The sequence below is a fragment of the Brassica oleracea genome, chromosome C9, assembly GCF_000695525.1.
Source record: "Brassica oleracea var. oleracea cultivar TO1000 chromosome C9, BOL, whole genome shotgun sequence".
Classification (NCBI taxonomy): domain Eukaryota; kingdom Viridiplantae; phylum Streptophyta; class Magnoliopsida; order Brassicales; family Brassicaceae; genus Brassica; species Brassica oleracea.
The window spans coordinates 10601440-10620590 of NC_027756.1; the positions used below are offsets into that span (position 1 = coordinate 10601440).

Consider the following 19151-nt stretch of genomic DNA (forward strand, 5'->3'; position numbering starts at 1 on the left):
ATGGGTGAGGGGAAACAGCTGTCTGAGTTGCAGTCTATGTGGACCATCAAGAGGGAGGATTTGGCAATAAAGGAAAGGCTCTCCAATATGAAGTTACTTGAGTGTCTTGTTGCAAAACAAGAACCCCTTGCCGATTATGAAGAAGTTCTGAAGAAGAAGCTCATAGATGAGTTGATTTCTAGTTAAATTATAACTCTCGGTCATGTGTTGCTCATTTTCTACTTGTTTGTTGTTTTTTGTTTGTTGTATTAGGCGTAAGTGTTCTCCTTCTGTTTCATCTTCGGGTTGGTTTCTCTGATTATGTATAATGTGCTTGTTATGTTCTTCTTATCTTGTTATCTTGTCTCGTGTTTAATATAATTATGCTTGTTGTTATGTTTTGTTATCTTGTTATCTTGTTCTCTGGTTAATATAATTATGCTTGTTCTAAATATAAATGTGCTCATTTTGTTGCAGGTCACATGTTTATGTCTTGTACTGGGAGCATTGACATTGGCTTATGTCACGGACTAAAAGACGTTGGTGTCTTGTGTGTCATGGGCTTCGAAAGACCACTTGTAACAAACACAAAAAGCTTGTCTGTATACGTTGATTGTCTGACTTTATGTCACAGACTTGTATATGTTGATTTGTAGACTTGTATGTTTCTGTCTATATATATTATCAGTTTCTCAATCGAGTTGTCACCACACCAAACTCACCTTCTCTCTCGACTTGTAACAAACCAAACTCACCTTCTCTTTATCGACTTGTAAGAATCAAAACACATCATCCCTCTCGACTCGTCTTTATAAACAACCCATCTTCTCTCTATTTTCAATCTTTATAAACAACCCATCTTCTCTCTATTTTAAACACCAAAGTCATCTTCTCTCTTAAATAAACAACTCATCTTCACTCTTTAATCATTATGGCTTCTTCTTGTCAAACAAATGTAGATGATACATTTGACGATGCATTTGATGAGGTTTTTGATCAGCAATTTGATCAAGCCTTTGAAGATTTGACCATTCAAGTTGAACAAGAAGAACAGAGAAAAAGAAGAAAGAAACGAGCTTATATAGAAAGAAATCATGAAGAAGGCAATGTACGTTTATGGAATGATTATTTCAGTGAAACTCCGACGTATCCTGAACATTATTTTCGACGACGTTTTAGAATGAACAAGAGATTGTTCATGCACATTGTTCATCGGCTCTCCAACGAAGTTCACTTCTTTTCCCAAAGAAGAGATGGTCTGGGAAGGCTTGGTCTCTCATCACTCCAAAAGTGTACAGCAGCCATTCGTGCCTTGGCTTATGGTAGTGCAGCTGATACGGTCGACGAATACCTCTGGCTCGGTGAAACTACAACTCGGTCATGTTTGGAGAATTTTGTGGAAGGAATTATTTATTTGTTCGGCGAGGAGTACCTAAGAAAACCAACACCAGCAGATCTTCAACGTCTACTTGATATTGGAGATCATCGTGGATTTCCCGGGATGATAGGAAGCATCGGTTGTATGCATTGGGAGTGGAAGAATTGTCCTACTGCTTGGAAAGGGCAATATTGTCGTGGTTCGGGTAAACCAACAATCGTTTTAGAGGCGGTTGCTTCATATGATCTCTGGATATGACATGCATTTTTTGGACCTCCAGGTACCTTAAATGATATCAATGTTCTTGATCGCTCTCCTGTTTTTGATTACATAATAAAAGGTCAAGCTCCGCAAGTCACTTACTCTGTCAACGGAAGAGAGTATAATTTGGCTTACTATCTCACCGATGGTATTTAACCAAAATGGGCAATTTTTATCCAATCTATTCCAATACCACAAGGGCCAAAAGCCGTTTTATTTGCTCAACGTCAAGAAGCTATCCGTAAAGATGTCGAGCGTGCTTTTGGAGTCTTGCAAGCTCGATTTGCCATTGTTAAAAATCCGGCACTTTTTTGGGATAAAGTCAAAATTGGGAAGATTATGAGAGCATGTATCATACTCCATAATATGATAGTAGAAGACGAACGAGATGGATACACTCTATTTAATCTTTCAGAGTTTCTACCAGGAGAAGATAACGGAAGTTCACATGTCGATCTCACGTATTCTACAGATATCCCTCCAAATATCGCCAATATGATGGGTGTTCGAACTAAACCTCGGGATAAACAGATGCATGAACAACTGAAAGCTGATTTGGTTGAACATGTGTGACGTAAATTTGGATCCGATGAAGACAACAACTGAGCTCAGATGTTTCTTTCAAATTATTCTCGTTTATTTTAATAAAGTTTGTTTTTATGTTTTATGTATCTTTTTAAAATCTATGTTTCAATTGTAATCTTTTCCTATGTTTTAAGTTTAAGTTTAATAATTAATTTTTTTTAAAAAATTATGTTTAATTAATTTTTTTTTTAAGAAACCATGGATAAGAGACTTGCATTGCACCGCGAAAATTAACGGGTCTTTTAATCCGGTCTCCTAATCCACTTTTTTAATAAAAAAATATTAAATAAAATTTAAGAGACCCAATTAGTGTATTTGGGTTAATGGTGCCCTAAGTGTCACAAAAGAGAAGCAGCAACAATAATTTGACTGTAGGTACAAGGATATTTCTTTTTGAGGTTAAATAGTAAAAAACAAAAGTTAACATGATGCCAGTACATGCTCAGACTGTGACACGCACACTCTTCTGTGTTGTTTTGTCTTCTTCATAAAATAAAAAATAAGATCGAATAAACTGATAAACAAAAATTCGGATGATTACGAAACTTATGAATGGTCTAAGGAAGTGACAGACGAGTCTAACACCTTTTTCTTTTCTTTTTGCGACCATTCAACGAACCAAAACAAAAATAATCAAAGAATCAAAAATTGAAGAACAACGACAACGGTTTCGTCTCCATGATTATGATGGACAGAGAAAAAGGGTTTCACAGATCACTCCATTAATAAAAGAGAAAAAGGTAAGAACTTTTATTTCGGTAGCCGCTAAGCTCTAAAGAAATGAAAAGTAAAGAAGAAGAGGAAGAGGAAGAAGATGGAGGAGGAGGAGAAGGGCAAAAAGGGAAGAGCCTTATTGAAAAGTTAAGGAGAAGAGCCGTTTCTGTAGGCCATAGAAGAGTGTTTCGCCCACCTTCCACTCCAGCGCACATTAGCTTTAACCCTAATAACCCTTCTTCTTCTTCAAAATTCGCATCTTCCTCTAGAAAGCTTGCAGCTTCTCTCTGGGAGTTTTATCAGTACTACGACCAAGACCACGATATTCCTCCTGTAGCTAAAATGCACCGAGCTCCGTTCAGTTATGGTGGTGATCCTAGTAACCGCCGTCTCCGTCACGGCCATGGAAAGTCGGCGGTTGGAGATAATGGCCTCGATCTTACTGATGACCAGGTCTCTCTCTCTTTCCTTGTTTAAGATTCTACTCTTTCTCTGGAATTTTTTAGCTGATTAATATCTCATTGGTTTTAGGATTGGGCATCAGGTCTAGATTTATAGTGTTTTATTGACTCACCCAACTTGAATCTTTTATTGCTGAAGGGCACTACACATTGCTGTTTACTCTAATCCTCATTTGGTTTTGGTTATTGATTACTAAATTTTGGCTTCTTAGAGCAGATGATGTGATTCTATCTAAAAATGTGACCCTTTAGTTAAACTGTAATCGTTTCTCTTACTAGTTTGTGTACTCTGCCCTTGAAGATGCCTTTTTTCCTCTGTCTTTTCAATTTTGGTTTTTTTTTTATGGTTTTGATTCTTTCTTGTGTCCCAGCCAGAGAGTGCGGGGAGCATAAGGAAACAGATAGGCCAAATGCTAATGAAGCATCATCAATTAACACAAAGAAACGACCATCCTTTGCAGCCCTTGTCTCCTGCTAGCTCCCTCGAGGTATTCACATTCAGTCCCCAAGCTTATTACTATCCTGTTCTTTTGCCATCATCAAGGTATTGAGATGAATCAATCTGCAGGTGGCTCCATATAAAGGAGCAATAACTCCGGGAAGCTCATTGGATCTTCATGGAAGAAGACGAGCTGGTGAGCCTAACAACAACAATCTCAAGACATCAACCGAACTTCTTAAAGTACTGAACCGGATCTGGAGCCTCGAGGAGCAGCATTCCGCTAACATCTCCTTGATAAAATCCCTAAAAAGCGAGCTTGCTCACTCACGCGCCAGGATCAAAGAGCTTCTCAGATGCCAGCAAGCCGACAGACGCGAGATGGACGAGTTAGTGAAGCAGCTCGCGGAAGAGAGGCTCTCAAAGGACACGAAGGAACGCGACCGGTTAAGCTCCGCGGTTCAGTCGCTGGAAGAGGAGCGGAAACTGAGGAGACGGTCCGAGAGTTTGCAGAGGAAACTAGCACGGGAGCTCTCCGAGGCGAAGTCGACATTGTCTCACTGCGTCGACGAGATGGAGAGAGGGAGTAAGTCGAAGAAGATGCTGGAGAGGCTATGCGACGAGTTCGCGAGAGGGATCAAGAGCTACGAGAGGGAGGTTCACGGTTTGAAGCAGAAGGTGGATAAGAGCTGGGAAGGATGGGGTGAGGAGGATCAGATGGTTCTTTGTATAGCGGAAACGTGGCTTGACGAAAGGATCCAGAGCGGTGAGGAAGGATCTGTGCTGGAGAAGCTGAAGCTTGAGATAGAAGCGTTTCTTGAGAGTAAGCAGAAGCTGAGTGGTAATGAGATACCCAAGAATCGTAGGAGTTCACTTGAGTCGGCTCCGTTTCACGCCACGAGCGCGCCGATTCAGGAAGTGGACAGCGAGGAGGAGGAGGAGGAAGATTCGAATTGCTTTGAGCTCAAGAAACATGGAACGGTGGAAAGAAGACGGAGTCAAAGCCCGTCGAGTTTACAGGTGAAGTTCGAGGATCAGATGGCGTGGGCCATGTCTAATAATGAGAAGAAGAAGAAGAATAAGTCTAGAGACATTGAAGCTGATAAGGGGGAGAAAGAGGGGGAGAAAGAGAGGAACAATGCGGTTGGAGAGATGATAAGAACTCATCGGAGGTTACTGTCGGAAACTCAGGGAATCGATGAGGGTTCTTGCAGTTACCAACCAAGTAGGAGAGCAGAGAGCCCGATTCGGCATTGGAATCCGAGAGCCATGACGTCTGATCTAACGGCGCAAGGAGTGAAGGACAACACTTTGAAAGCTAAACTAAGCGAAGCGAGAACCAAAAGTTCCCGGCCACGGATTCGGCTATTCAAGGGCTAAGAATCTGTATAACTGCCCGTAGATGGAACAATCTGAGAGATTTTGTCGGGAAATAGACACAAGTTTGATGGCTATATTCCATGAGTCGGGCGGGATATGTTCAGTCTGTAAATTGTTTTTAACTATAGTATATCTGTGTAATATCAGTTTCATTTTCTCTGAAATTTGGTTTGTTTGTCGTTGTAGTAGAAAACAGAGTAGTGAAACTGTGAATCAAATGTTATAAAGAAGAGATCAAAACGGCATCGTGTAAGTTGATTTGTGGGGTTTATTACCGACGTGATCGTTGTTTTTTCCGTCTCTCTGGAGAGAGATGGCGACGGCGTCGTTCAGGTGGATTTTGCAGCTACACAAAGATGTACCAGAAGCGGCTCGCTTCTACGCGCAAGGTCTCGATTTTTCCGTCAATGTCGTCACTTTACGTTGGGCCGAGCTTCAGTCTGGTCCTCTGAAGCTAGCTCTGATGCAATCTCCCAGGTATTAATCGACGTGAATATCTACCGATGCAGATCACCTGTTCGATCATTTGTCTCAATGAAACTTTTTTTCCTAGGTTTGTTCTTCGAGAGTAGTTTTTCTTTTTTCTTGGTTACGTTCAGTTTACTGTTCCTGTCTGATGAAAAAGGGATTTGTTTTGTTCATTCATTGAAAAGATAAAGAAGATCAATGTTTTGGTGCAGCGACCATGTGGTGAGTGAAAAGGGATACTCTTCGCTACTATCGTTCACTGTGACAGACATTAATACATCAATCTCCAAACTTATGGAGTTAGGAGGGGAGCTCGATGGCTCTATCAAATACGAAGTCCACGGCAAGGTAAAAAAAAACAAGCAGCAACCATCTTCTTTATCTTTCCTGCAAATGCTCAAATCTCATATACATTGTTAACGTTTCTTTTTGAATCTTCTGATAAATCAGGTTGCATCTGTAAGATGTCTGGACGGTCATGTGCTTGGCCTCTATGAACCTTCTTAGGTTTTATCAATTTATGAGTTTACTCTGTTCGGATGATTTCTTAGTGCATTTGATTGAAATATTGATTAGACAGCCGGTCAGTGAACTAGTAGTAGCCAGACAAACTATAGAGTAAACAAAGATCAATGTAGTGCATTTCTTATTTTTGAAATCTTAATAAAATGCTCTTGAAACAATTTTGGGTTTAACAAAACCACCATAAGCAAGACAACGGTTTCACGAATACAAATAACCTCAATTGCTCTTCCTAGCAAGCTTAGTCCACTCCGTGTGGTACGCACCAGAACGATCAGTCCTCTCGTAAGTATGAGCTCCAAAGAGATCTCTCTGCGCCTGAACCAGATTCGCCGGTAATCTCGCACGCCTATAAGTATCGAAATACGCAAGACTCGCGCACATTCCAGGGGTGCTTATCCCAGCAGAGACAGCCAAACCCACCACTCTCCTCCAAGCAGCTTGTCTCTGAACCATCTCTTTAGCGAACTCAGGATCAACCACAAGGCTCGCCAAATCCGGGTTCCTCTGGTAAGCTTTCTTGATCCTATCCAAGAACACCGCCCTTATGATACACCCTCCTTTCCAAATCCTAGCCAACTCACCAAAGTTCAAGTTCCAGCTCTTCTCTAAGCTCTTAGCTCTAAGCAGATTCATCCCTTGAGCGTAACTACATATCTTCGAAGCGTATAGAGCTTGTCTAACATCATCAACCAACCTCTTCTTATCGATCCCGCTCGACGCAGAACCAATCTCTTCCTTCAACCCAGCTTCTCTCAACACTTTAGCAGCATTCTCCCTCTCATCTTTCAACCCGCTCAAGTACCGACAGTCCAACGAAGCAGCAATCGTCGGAGTTGCCACAGAGAGCTCCGCCGCCTGCTGAACGGTCCATTTCCCGGTCCCTTTCATACCAGTCTTATCCAAAATCTTATCCACCAACTCTCCATCACCAAACTCATCCTTAACCCTAAAGATATCGGAAGTAATCTCAACCAAGAAACTCTCGAGCTCACCTCGGTTCCACTCCGTGAAGATCTCCGCAAGCTCCTCGTTGCTCAATCCACCAACGTTCTTCAACACGTCGTAAGCCTCAGAGATAAGCTGCATATCTCCATACTCAATCCCGTTGTGAACCATCTTCACGAAGTTCCCAGATCCGCCTTCACCGATGTAAGTGACGCAAGGCCCGTCCTCGACCTGAGCCGCGACTTTCCCCAAGATGTCTTTGATGTTATCGTAGGCCTGAAACGAACCTCCTGGCATCAGCGAGGGACCGTTACGAGCCCCTTCTTCTCCGCCGGAGACTCCCATGCCTAAGTAGAGCAATCCTTTCTGCTCAGCTTCGGAGATCCGCCGCTCTGTGTTCTGGTACCACTCGTTTCCTCCGTCGATGATGCAGTCTCCGGGCTCCATGTACTCGGAGAAGGCGGCGATGGTCTGGTCGACGGGGGCTCCGGCTTTGACGAGGATGATGAGGGAACGAGGGCGTTGGAGCGAGAGGACGAAGTCGCGCGGGGAGTATTGGCCGGAGACCGGGAGGTTTCCTTCGACGGCGGCGCGATCTAGGGTTTCGTCGACTTTAGATGTGGTTCGGTTGTAGACGGAGATTGGGAAGCCTTTCTCGGCGATGTTCAAGGCGAGGTTCTGGCCCATTACGGCGAGACCGGCGAGGCCGATTCGGGAGAGAGCGGCGGACTCCATTGGAGAAGAGAGTGTACAGAGAGATAGAGAAAGTGAAATGAGAGTGATGAGAGAGAGATTGTTGGAGGAGATATTTTTATACAGTGAAAGAGACGGGGCTCGTCGATGGAACCAAGGGACAAAACACGAAACGTGATTCGGACAATAACTGTGAATTTTATTATTTGGTAGACGACGATCTCAATGCTTTAAAACGTTGTCGTTTATTGGTTTTATGTGAAACGATGTCGTTTGATGTTGTTTGAACGCCATTGAATTTTGATGCTCTCATTTCTCAGGCTTAACGATAATAGCATCTTCAAACCATATCTTTTAAGGTCTTGTTTGTCGTTCTATGCAAGTGGACTTGTGCCAAAATGAAAACAATAAATCAATAACATTCATTTTTAATATCCAACTAGTGGCTGGTGGGTTGGGTTAGTTTAGTCTCTAATCATGTTCTATGTTTAATATATTTTCTTATAACTATATATTTTAAAAACTTCTATCAATATGGTGGTGTCCATGTTGAATTGGACTCTATACCCTTGTAGTCTCTTTTTAAGTTTTTCAATATTGTACATCAACTTGATATTAACCTTTTGACGATGTCCAATGGTCGGACAAGGATACATCTACATGGTCTCTAAAGGTAGAATGTAACTCTTTAACTGTTTAACATGATTACCAAATATCTAAAAAAAAGAAACAAAATTATTGATATAACTCCGAAAATTTAATAAATAACACATACGAAGAAGCAATATACAAAATAAATAAGGTACTGTCTTTTTTTTTTCGTGAACAACATAAGAAAGACGCGATCTTAAATTACCATAAACTGTCGACTATAGCAGCCTGCCTGCGTATTTTTTCACTTTCTGATTTATCCTTTTTTATCCGCACAAATTATTCAGCTAAAGAAATGTTCTCTGTTTACAGGTAGAGAAACAAAACAACTAGTTTCTTACAATGCACGTCTTCTTTTTCTTCTCTTTGTTTCTCATTTACTTCGAGACTCTTGAACACGATAAGAAAGCTTCGCTTGTTTCTTGTCAAATTTCAGAGTATCTCTTCACCGCTGGAACCAGAGCTCTCCGGTTTGCCATCGCTGGACCGGAGTTTCATGCAGCCAAGACCGAGATCGAATTGTATCCGTTAGATTTCCCAGTGTGATTCCACCTTTCTGAAGATTCTAAGCCTTTAGAAAGAACCAACTCACCGGAAACTTCCCTTGTATGATTTCATCAAATCTCAAGAACTCGATTCATCTCTATCTACAACACAGCCGCCTCTCCGGTCCACTACCACCGATTCTCTCGGAGTTAAAGAGTCGATCTAATTTTGATCGGCCAAGCCTGACGCAAATCGACCTGTGGAACAATACAATACCAAAATCTTTTCAAAGATTCCAAAAGTTGATCCTTTTCTGGCAACATCATAACCCAAAAGGAGAAAGAAACACAAAGACTTTCCAGAATATCTTGTATAATGATGATCACTTGTTTCGGGAAGGCTAGAATCTCAGGGAAGTTTCGGAAGAGAGACTCTTCATCGTCTTCTCCTCCAAGAAACTGGACATCTAAAGACGATAACACTGAAGAAGAAGGCAGCAAGATCATCTTCTTCGGGGGAAAGAACCATTCATTTGATTTAGATGATCTGCTAAGCTCATCAGCTCAAGTTTTGGGTAAAGGCGCTTTTGGTACAACCTATAAGGTAACAATGGATGACATGAGCGCTGTCGTGGTGAAGCGTCTGAAGGAAGTAGTGGTGGGGAGAAGAGAATTTGAGCAACAGATGGAGATGATTGGCATGATCAGACATGAGAATGTAGCTGAGCTAAAGGCTTACTACTTTTCCAAAGACGATAAACTCGCTGTTTATAGCTACTACACTCAAGGAAGCCTCTTCCAGATGCTGCACGGTTAGCTACATATTATTTTTATTGCTCTTGAATCAAAAGAAAAATGTTCGATATTGTTTGGTGTAGGAAACAGAGGAACGTATGATCGAGTGCCTTTAAGTTGGGACGCTAGATTGAGGATAGCAACAGGAGCAGCGAGAGGCTTGGCTAAGATCCATGAAGGGAACAACGGGAGATTCATCCATGGGAACATCAAATCATCAAACATCTTCTTAGACTCGCAAGGCCACGGCTGCATAGGAGACATTGGCTTGACGACCATCATGAGATCTCTTCCTCAAAGGACTTGCCTTAGTTCAGGTTACCACGCACCTGAAATAACAGACACGAGAAGAAGCACGCAGTCTTCAGATGTATACAGCTTCGGGGTGGTTCTACTCGAGCTTTTGACTGGGGCAAGTCCAGCGATTACAGAGGCGGAACACAGTGGTGAGAACATGGATTTGGCTAGCTGGATAAGGAATGTGGTGGCGAAAGATTGGACAGGGGAAGTGTTTGATATGGAGATTGTGAGTGAATCAGGTGTGGAGGATGAAATGGTAGAGATGCTGCAGATAGGATTGGCTTGCGTTGGTGTGAAGCAACAAGAACGACCTCATATAGCTCAAGTTGTGAAATTGATTCAAGACATTCGATCAACCGAGTGAAGGAAGGAAGGAACACAAAGTTTTGGTAGCCTTAATCCACAAAACACACAAAATCAATTCTTTCTTCTTCAATGATCATTTTTTTTTTTTTAAATTCAATTTGAACATGAATGTTGTTTTATTGATATATTGTTTCAGAGCAGCAGATTTGCAAAGAAGAAAACTCTTAAGTAATTTCATATATATATTATAAAAAAGAAAACAGAACAAAGTTTGGAAAGTAAAGCAACTAAAACATTACGAAGATGTTTTCTAAGCCAAGTTGTTAGACGGGGCTGAGAAGCTGGAAAAGGTGAGTATTTGGATCTGACTTCATGCCGAGGATGATGATGAGAGGGATGAATCCATAGTGAGTCGCGACCTTGGCTTTCTTCAGCGACCAGTTGGTCCAATCCTTGAAGAGCTCGTACTTTGATGGCGATTCCTTTGATCCTTTTCCTTTCCCTTTGATCTTCAACGAAGCCTTAGCCGCCGCCATTGAGTCTGATCTGTTTGTTTCTCAGTGTTTTGGAAGCGGTGACTTTTTTGCTCAACCCCTTTAAGGGTTTAACCCCCTTTTAAAGCCTCCTTTTTTGCAAATACTCTACCTCAGCCAGAAGGTTTCCAATAATGCTTTCGTTTTTTTTTTTTTGGATATTTTATACTTTGGGTTGCTCAAAAAGAAGAAGATATTTTATCTACCAAAAAAAAAAAAGAAGAAGATATTTAAACTTCGTCACTAGCTGGAAAATAGCTGGCAATTTGCACAAAAGAAAAGAAAAAAAAAGAAGCATAAATCCCACCAAAAAGTTGGGTCTCGAAGTCTCTCTCTCTCTCTCTCTCTCTAGTGAACCGAGTTTGGAGGATCTGTGAAGAAAAGCAAGAAATGGCTTCGAAGCGGATCTTGAAAGAGCTCAAGGATCTCCACAAGGATCCTCCTTCCTCCTGCAGTGCTGGTTTGACTCCACTCTTAATCAACATAAACCATTGTAGATCTCGAATCATGTCATTGCAGCTAAGTAATAATATTCATACTGAATAAAACTGATACTGAATTGGGATTACCCATAGTGCAGAATACAAATTTGATATTTTGCTCGACCAGCCCTGGCTGGATAGGATACTCTGTTGCAGCTCTCTCTCTCTCTAGTTATCATAATCAATAAGAAAAAAGTCTTACAACAAACTCATGGGTATCTAAGATCTGTCTTCTTGTCGTTGCAACTATCTTATGCTCATAGAGAAATTGATCTTAAGAGATAGTAATTGATTATAGTCTAAGAGATAGCATCTGAAAACTCGAGGCTTTATGTTTTGTTGCGTGTATTATTTTGTTTAAGAGAGGCTAAACTTTTATTTAATGCCTTCTATGAACAATTAATTGTGAAAACCTTCAAAGGCCCAGTTGCGGAAGACATGTTTCATTGGCAAGCTACAATAATGGGTCCATCCGATAGTCCTTACTCTGGCGGAGTCTTTCTCGTAACCATTCACTTCCCTCCCGATTATCCTTTCAAACCACCAAAGGTAACTTACAATCATTTCTTAATCTAAATCATTAGATGACTTCTGTTGGCTTGGATTCAGGAGCCTTTTTCTTCACGCAGGTTGCATTTAGGACAAAGGTGTTTCACCCTAATGTCAACAGCAATGGAAGCATTTGCCTCGACATTTTGAAAGAACAATGGAGTCCTGCACTCACCATATCCAAGGTGAATAAAAAAAAACAACAACACTCTTTTACAATAGTCTGGACTCTGATTTATACAATGCATTGTGAATTTCTAGGTTTTGCTTTCGATATGTTCATTGTTAACGGATCCAAACCCAGATGATCCTTTGGTTCCAGAGATTGCTCACATGTATAAAACGGACAGAGCCAAGTATGAGTCTACTGCTAGGAGCTGGACTCAGAAATATGCTATGGGGTAAAGTTTCTGCTTTTGATCCATCAAGAATCGGTTTTTAAGGGAGGGAGAGAGAGAGAGAGGACTTTACAAAGGATCTTCCATAAAATTAAGTTAGATTCCTGTGTTATTGTTTGATCTCTTTGTTTCAAAACTCTTTGATATCACTTGTTAAACAAGAAAAAAAAACATTTACTTCTCCTATTTATTTCCTGTTTCTTTTGTTTTTCCTTTCAACTTTTAAAAAATATGTAGAAATAATATTTCTATAATTTTCTACACCAAACAAACCAGTTGACTTACTGTTTACCTCAAGGCTATATTTGCACAATGCTAATTACGTTCATGTTGATTAGCAAGATAAAACGCGTTTATTATGCAATACCATACGATACGTGAATCATTGTTGATTCAATAAATACCTCAACAAGTTTTCAAACATTTTTTCTTAAACAAGAATAGGAATCCGAATCATCTAAACGAAGAACTAAACATGAAGATGGTAGCATTGTTACTCATCACATTTGTTATAGCCTTGGCATCATTCCCTCCTCCGACAAGTTCCAAGAGCAATGCGAAATCATGTCTTACAAGTGCGGTTAAGGTTTGCTTTGATGGCATAGCTCGTGGAGCGCCGGTGAAGCCTGCATGTTGTGCGAGTCTGAAAGAGCATCATACATGTCTGTGTGATATAATTAAATCCCGTATGGTCGATACCAGTGTTCTTAGCTCTAGTCTCAAGTCTTGTGGTATGCCTAACCCCAAATGTTGAACACAGTAAAAGAATATCGATACACCATACCAAAGAATCTGTGCTTCTTTCTTATCTTTTTTCAGTTTTTATACAGTTTCTGATTGATTAGAATAAATTACTATAATTTGTAAACCATTTTTGGTAACCAATTCGAAATTTAAATAGTATTTCTATAAATTTCTTAACCTATTATGGAAAAGTAATTGAACTTTGCATACATAGCTAATTACGTACGTGTTGATAAAGAAGGCGAATCGAGTCTATTACGCAATACCATACAACGTGAATCCTTGATTATCCAATAAATACCTAAACAGATCTTCACTTTTTTTTTACCCAGAAAACAAAAAGAATCCAAACAATTTGGTAAAAAGAGATACAAACAAACAAATATATATACATGAAGATCGTAGCAGTGTTGCTTATCGCATTCGTCGTACTCTTGGCATCATTCCCTTCTCCGACAAAAGCTATCGCTGTCAAGGGAAGTCGTTCCAAGAGGAATGGAGAATCATGTGCGACAAATGCGCTTCAGGTTTGTTTCGACGGTATTGCTAAGAGAATGATGATGTCGACTACATGCTGTGAACAGCTAAAAGAGCACCATTCATGTCTATGTGATGTTATTAAAACTCGTATCCTCGATAGCAATGTCCTTAGCATTTATCTCAAGTCTTGTGGTATTACTGACCCCAAATGTTAAACAATTGTGATGGGAACACGGAACCATTTGTTTGAAACACTATATCGAAGATACGTTGAATAGAGTCTTTGACTTTGACTCATTTTCAATTTGTATTCACAGTTTCACACTTTCAATTAGTGCTTACTACTGGTTGGGAACATTTTGTCTACCTTTCACATTTTCTCTTGCTTCTAAGAATCAATGATTCCATATTTGTAGTTTATCTATGTAATAACCAATTAATAAAGGAGTGTTTCAAAAAAAAAAAAAAAAAAAAAACCAATTAATAAAGGTTGAAAATGCTAAACAATTATGGAAGAACCAGAGTCGGTCCAGACCCAAGACCCATGAAAAGGAGAATCAGGACATAGAAGTGGAGGATCCGAATTATTCCAAAAGGAGAACCAGAGTCGGTCCAGACCCAAGACCCATGTACCACGGTCGTCTAATTTTTCTAAACCGAGTTCCTTTGGTTTGTCAACACCGCCGAAAGAAATCTTGTAAAGTCCGTCGGAAGATTTCATGATGGTGAAGGTGCTGTCATTGCTCGACTTAGACCCCGTCAGGACTACAGCTTTGGTTGACGATGACCTATCTTCGACTCTCCAATACCCGGTCTCACGGCAGATAGGGGGCATTAATACCGACCTGATGTTAAGCTCTGTTGATACACGTACCACATCTGATGATAAGTCAAATGCAAATGCTTCAGGTGGGTTCATAATTCCAGCAGGGGCCGATACCACTCTTTTTGGGCATGGGTCGAAACTTAATATGCCACTTCCGTAACGCGAAATCCATGATGTCCTTTCCGGACTCTGGACCTTGAGGAAATACAGAGCAGTGGACTTTACTGGATTCCCATTAGAATCAAGAACTACTTCCTTCTCACCAGCAACAACACCGAATGGTGTTGTAACAACGAGCAAGTCAGATATCATCATCAATCGTAATATTGTGATTGCAACATCTTTTTTCATCTTTTTGTTTTTCTGATTTCTTGATTTGTGCTCTTTTTGTTGAGTTCCCTCTGACAAATGCTTTATGCTTACTACTCTATTTATATAGATTAGCTATGGATATAATATAATGGGGGAGGGGGTTCAGTACCCATTTTTTCTTTTGTTCTCCACTCGCCATGTTGAACACATGCTTACATTTATTTATTCCTTACAAGCTGGATATGGATTATGAATTGATCTCAGTCAACACAAATTGATGCGAATGGCTATGCCTAATTTTGTGAAACAAGCTTCAGGCGAGCTTATAAATGCCACACTGTCTTTATCTCTACTTGAAAAATGGAAAGTGCTTCTGAAGCTCTCATTATCTTTCCTTTTCCCTCCTTGCCAGCTGGAGATTACGAGTGGATACCTTAGTCAACGCCACTGATATGAAGATTTGGAGCGCTAATATTCGCAATTATGAGATTTATTCAAATAAGTTTTGCTTAATTGTTTGCGTATACGATTTTACATAAGTTCAGTATAGGATATGATCATTCATTCATCCCACTTTGACAAGAACCTTTTATTTATTTTTTGGGGTTTCCTTTATAACTGAAAGATAGATTTTGCATAAACAAGTGTCAATCTCTGCGGAATCCATCTCAGCAGTAATATATAAGGAAATCATCTCAGGAGTAATTTGCATAATCTAGTGTCAGTCTCTGCCGAATCCATCTCAGGAGTAATTTTGCGTAACCTAGACCTTTTTAACACTTGTAGTTCAATAAGTATTCTTACAGTTCAAAAAAAAACTCAAAAGAAATACCAGTAGGCATTGTTAGACTAATCTCATACAAATGTGGGTAAGAAGTAAAATTCAGAAACCCAAAAAGTCATGAGATTGTGAAAGAGAGCTAGATTCACAAAGCAAGAGTCACATAGATGTTTTTCAACCTAGCTCTCTCACGGAGTCACGGTGTTAGAAACCACCTTTCCCAAGAGAGACCATTTCTCCATCACCAAGAACTCATGGCTTCATAATCCGGCAAGTTAAGTATACATGTCCTATTATTCCGTATCTCGCCTCTTATGTAATCCAACTTCGATGCTAGATCTGGCTCAACATTTACAATTCACCTCCTTTTGTACTTGTTACAAATCAGCTTCATATTTATATGAAATTCACATATTTAATGAATTAAATAAAATAAAAATGTTGGATGCATTGAAACTATGAGATGAACATTAAGCTTGAAACAACTTCCGGCTGCTGCAGACTAAAGTGCATCCTGAAAGTTCGTGCATGAACGTTGCCAAACGTTTGGAGAACAGTTTCTTGTTGACCTTAAACTGTGGTGATAGCAAGGGAAACTGAATATTATTTTGGTTCTTAGAAGAAGATAATTAGTAGATAACCATTTGTCATTTTTTTCACACTTTGCTTCTTGTAAACTCTGTAACATCATCACGGGTTATTGTTATGGTACATAAGCATATATACATCACAAATTTGCTTAATTCTGGTTCAAAATGTTGCATCATTTTTTTTTTCCGACACACCTGCGATCTAAAACACAGGATGTGTATGAAGAATAAAATATATGACGCCTATGGCCAAAAAAAAAACTATACGACGGCAACTATAGACAGTAAACAATCATGAAAACAGAATAATATATGGTGCAGCGAAAAAAATTACCCCAAGAGTCTCAGCGACGCCGATGGTAGAGTTTAGACCTCTTTCCAGCTTTTGATTTGGACGTGGAAGAAGACGAAGCTGAGAGAGAGGAATTTCCATGTTCCTCCTTGTCCTCAGTATAGGCCTTCTTCACAGTCTCCTGTATTTCCATGTACCTCTGCTTCTTTTGTAATCTTTTCTCAGGTGTGTCGCCTTCTCCGCAAGCCAGCTGAGTCAAATCGTCAGAGTCCATAATCTGATCAAGTACTGCCGAACATCGTGGGAAGAAGCGTTTCCCCAGTTCCACTGATGATTGTTAAATAAAGAGAACAAGATCAATGATGACATGGTTTCTTTCAGTTATCTATTACAAGTTAGAAAGCAACTATGTTTAAAAGATCGATACCGGTTTTAGAAAGCGCTTTTAATCTGCTTTGATGCTCTTCTAGGATTTTAAAAGGTGATGTTCTCTTTGCACCAGCGAGATAGTCAGGGTCGAGGCTAGACACAGTGAACTCGGATGTTCCCTTCACTTGGGCGATATTCATTGCAACTTGTGCTTCCGTTGGGAAGAGACGTTGAGCCAGTGCAACTAAACAGTAAGTGGATACAAAGTATAGTTTTATCATTAATTTCATGGAAATTTTCAAGTTGCCACATTGTTGGTACCTTTATTAATGAAATATTTTCACAAATACTTTTTCATTAAAGAGGTAAAAGTGAAATTTCCCATATATATATAAATAGTTATTTAAATAAACAAAAATAAAAAATAATATTTTTTACAGTTTTCGAATTATATCTTTTTAATTCATTTTTATAATTTTTTCTTTTTTCAAATTTTTTAAAATGAAAGCATGTATTTATATATTTATTTGAATCATAAACTTCACTTCCTAAACCCTAGTCAGCCCTCGACTCTAAAACCTAAGCGTAGATGAGATATCTCTATAGCTATAAATATTTGTTTATCTTTTTAAAAGTCAGAATAAAAGTAGCTAAGATAAACATGCAAATTGGTATGAGAATTTGGTAGTTTAGACAATTTTCTTTAATTTCACTGCTTTCTTAATAGAGTTATAAAGAATTCGATTCAAACATAAAAGGAGTAAGAGAATACTACTACCTCTGTTTTCAAGATCGAGCAGCCTCATCTTGAGTTCATGGTCCGCCATTGCAAGAGAGGGAGAAACATCCCAAGGAAATGGATCTCCTTTGTCCGCTTGCTCTAGTATCTCCACGCATATCCTACCTTTGAGAGAAGGCTTGCATTGCTCCGCAAGATTATTATACTCAGCCAACATAGTGACTTGCTTCGCAATCCAGAGAGCCGTTCTACCTTCCAAAGACGTTTCCGATGCACGTGACCCTTTTGTCAATAGAGATAGTATCAGATCAGGCTCCTTGCGCATGGCGGCAACATGAAGCACCGTATATCCCCTTGGATTCCTAAGGTTAACGTCGGCAATCTCTAGGTCAAGGAGATCATTCGCGGTCTTGACATCGCAATACTTAACAGCGAAATGAAGAGCGTAGGCATCATCAAGATTAGTGTGGCCTTCGGTCAAAAGCATCTTGACAAGCTCGACATCGTCAGAGTCAAGTGCCTTGTATATATTCAAGACATGTTTCTCTAGCTCAGGCACCTCAAAGCCGAGATCGTTACGGACTTTAACTATCTCTTTGACGATGTGTTGCGGCAATGACTTGTCAAGAGTAACTAAGTCGACATCAGACTTGACAATAATCTCTAAGCACTTATCTGTTAGCTTCTTGCAAGCTTCACCACAGATACTAGAAAGCTTGAGTACGAGCAATGTGTCCTCTATTACAACAACTTTGTCTACAACGTCCAGTAAATGCCTCTGGTAGAGCGTAGCTAGTTCATGAATCTCGAAGACGGAAGCTAAATACAGAACCTCCACCATGAAATCCACCGCCGGCCGGCAGGACACGTGGCAGCAACTCTCGTCTGCGCATTCGGAGACTCCTTTCGGCGGCGGCTTCACTCTGCCGCTGTAAATGTACGCTAAAACGGCGACCACCGAGTCAACGCCGACGACGTGATCCTTGGCGATCTCCTTCAGCTCGAGCTTCACGACGGCGGTGGTCAGGGCGTTTCTGAAGAAGGGGCTCCTCGCTGCGAGAAGAACGCGGTGGAAGGATAATTCCCGTCCGCCGGAGAGAACAAGCTTGGCGTCGCTGTAGAAAGATTCCGGCGAGTCAAAGACGGACTCGAGGCTGTTGGAGAGAAGTCGCAGCGCCGATGCATCGGGTGCGGTGGGGGCATAAAGAATAGATGAGTCGGTGGGTGCGGTGAAGAAGAAGCTAGTGCTGCTGAATTCATAAGAATTGCCGAATCCAGCAAAGGAATCCATTGACGGAAGATAACTTAAAGGAGACAAAGAGACCAGAGTCAAGTCGATCAGAAAGAGTGGTGGTGAGTGAGAGAGAGAGAGAGAGAGAGATGAACGGTTAAATTTCCTACAAAGGACCGTCAAAGAAACCAATGGACTCGTAATATCGTTATCTTTTCCTTATTATTACCGCTTGAACTTTTCTCCCAGCTACGCTTATGTCATTATTTTTTTATATTTAAAAATAGTCTAGATTATTTTACAATAAAAATTTCATAAAATATGCAAAATAAAAAAAGTTAACAATATTTTAATAGTTTTTATTTTCATTCTTTGGATGAATTTTATTATATTTTGTATTTTGATGCATTTATTATTTATATACGTATGATTTTAGTTTTTAAATTATTCCTTTTTAAAG

General features: G+C 40.1%; 9 protein-coding genes across 12 annotated transcripts; 5 read left to right on the forward strand and 4 right to left on the reverse strand.

The window, feature by feature from the left end:
- The first annotated feature begins 2754 nt into the window (after window positions 1-2754).
- On the forward strand, window positions 2755-5376 carry LOC106317970 (uncharacterized protein At5g41620). Its single transcript, XM_013755797.1, has 3 exons — window positions 2755-3370; window positions 3750-3866; window positions 3947-5376. Exons 1-3 carry the CDS (start codon window positions 2984-2986, stop codon window positions 5195-5197), a joined length of 1755 nt encoding a protein of 584 aa, XP_013611251.1. The 5' UTR covers window positions 2755-2983; the 3' UTR covers window positions 5198-5376.
- A 46-nt stretch (window positions 5377-5422) lies between these two features.
- On the forward strand, window positions 5423-6316 carry LOC106317973. Its single transcript, XM_013755801.1, has 3 exons — window positions 5423-5674; window positions 5878-6013; window positions 6116-6316. The coding sequence occupies exons 1-3, from the start codon at window positions 5511-5513 to the stop codon at window positions 6170-6172; spliced, it is 357 nt and encodes a 118-aa protein (XP_013611255.1). The 5' UTR covers window positions 5423-5510; the 3' UTR covers window positions 6173-6316.
- LOC106317971 (6-phosphogluconate dehydrogenase, decarboxylating 1, chloroplastic) lies at window positions 6285-7999 on the reverse strand. Its single transcript, XM_013755798.1, has one exon. It carries the CDS (start codon window positions 7868-7870, stop codon window positions 6407-6409), a length of 1464 nt encoding a protein of 487 aa, XP_013611252.1. The 5' UTR covers window positions 7871-7999; the 3' UTR covers window positions 6285-6406.
- Window positions 8000-8654: 655 nt separating this feature from the next.
- LOC106317972 (putative inactive receptor-like protein kinase At1g64210) lies at window positions 8655-10528 on the forward strand. The gene is given in 3 exon segments (XM_013755800.1): window positions 8655-9264; window positions 9266-9776; window positions 9843-10528. Coding segments are annotated over 3 exon segments (1269 nt in total). The 5' UTR covers window positions 8655-9087; the 3' UTR covers window positions 10424-10528.
- A 50-nt stretch (window positions 10529-10578) lies between these two features.
- On the reverse strand, window positions 10579-10968 carry LOC106317974 (mitochondrial import receptor subunit TOM7-2-like). The gene has a single exon (XM_013755802.1). The coding sequence runs from the start codon at window positions 10899-10901 to the stop codon at window positions 10689-10691; it is 213 nt and encodes a 70-aa protein (XP_013611256.1). The 5' UTR covers window positions 10902-10968; the 3' UTR covers window positions 10579-10688.
- A 206-nt stretch (window positions 10969-11174) lies between these two features.
- LOC106313147 (ubiquitin-conjugating enzyme E2 28) lies at window positions 11175-12539 on the forward strand. The gene is made up of 4 exons (XM_013750890.1): window positions 11175-11358; window positions 11802-11929; window positions 12010-12114; window positions 12191-12539. Exons 1-4 carry the CDS (start codon window positions 11289-11291, stop codon window positions 12332-12334), a joined length of 447 nt encoding a protein of 148 aa, XP_013606344.1. The 5' UTR covers window positions 11175-11288; the 3' UTR covers window positions 12335-12539.
- An 81-nt stretch (window positions 12540-12620) lies between these two features.
- LOC106313148 (non-specific lipid-transfer protein 2) lies at window positions 12621-13188 on the forward strand. The gene has a single exon (XM_013750891.1). The coding sequence runs from the start codon at window positions 12803-12805 to the stop codon at window positions 13079-13081; it is 279 nt and encodes a 92-aa protein (XP_013606345.1). The 5' UTR covers window positions 12621-12802; the 3' UTR covers window positions 13082-13188.
- Window positions 13189-14050: 862 nt separating this feature from the next.
- Window positions 14051-14692, reverse strand: LOC106314297. The gene has a single exon (XM_013752196.1). The coding sequence runs from the start codon at window positions 14690-14692 to the stop codon at window positions 14051-14053; it is 642 nt and encodes a 213-aa protein (XP_013607650.1).
- Window positions 14693-15507: 815 nt separating this feature from the next.
- Window positions 15508-18899, reverse strand: LOC106312926 (regulatory protein NPR1). 4 transcript variants are annotated; one of them, XM_013750629.1, is made up of 4 exons: window positions 17500-18899; window positions 16780-16965; window positions 16395-16679; window positions 15508-16149 (listed from the first exon to the last, which is right to left on the reverse strand). In XM_013750629.1, exons 1-3 carry the CDS (start codon window positions 18749-18751, stop codon window positions 16405-16407), a joined length of 1713 nt encoding a protein of 570 aa, XP_013606083.1. In that variant the 5' UTR covers window positions 18752-18899; the 3' UTR covers window positions 15508-16149; window positions 16395-16404. The 4 variants fall into 4 exon arrangements, with proteins under 4 accessions (XP_013606083.1, XP_013606082.1, XP_013606081.1 ...); XM_013750628.1 differs by having other exon boundaries at window positions 15509-16045; XM_013750627.1 differs by having other exon boundaries at window positions 16149-16262.
- Between the last annotated feature and the right edge of the window lie 252 nt (window positions 18900-19151).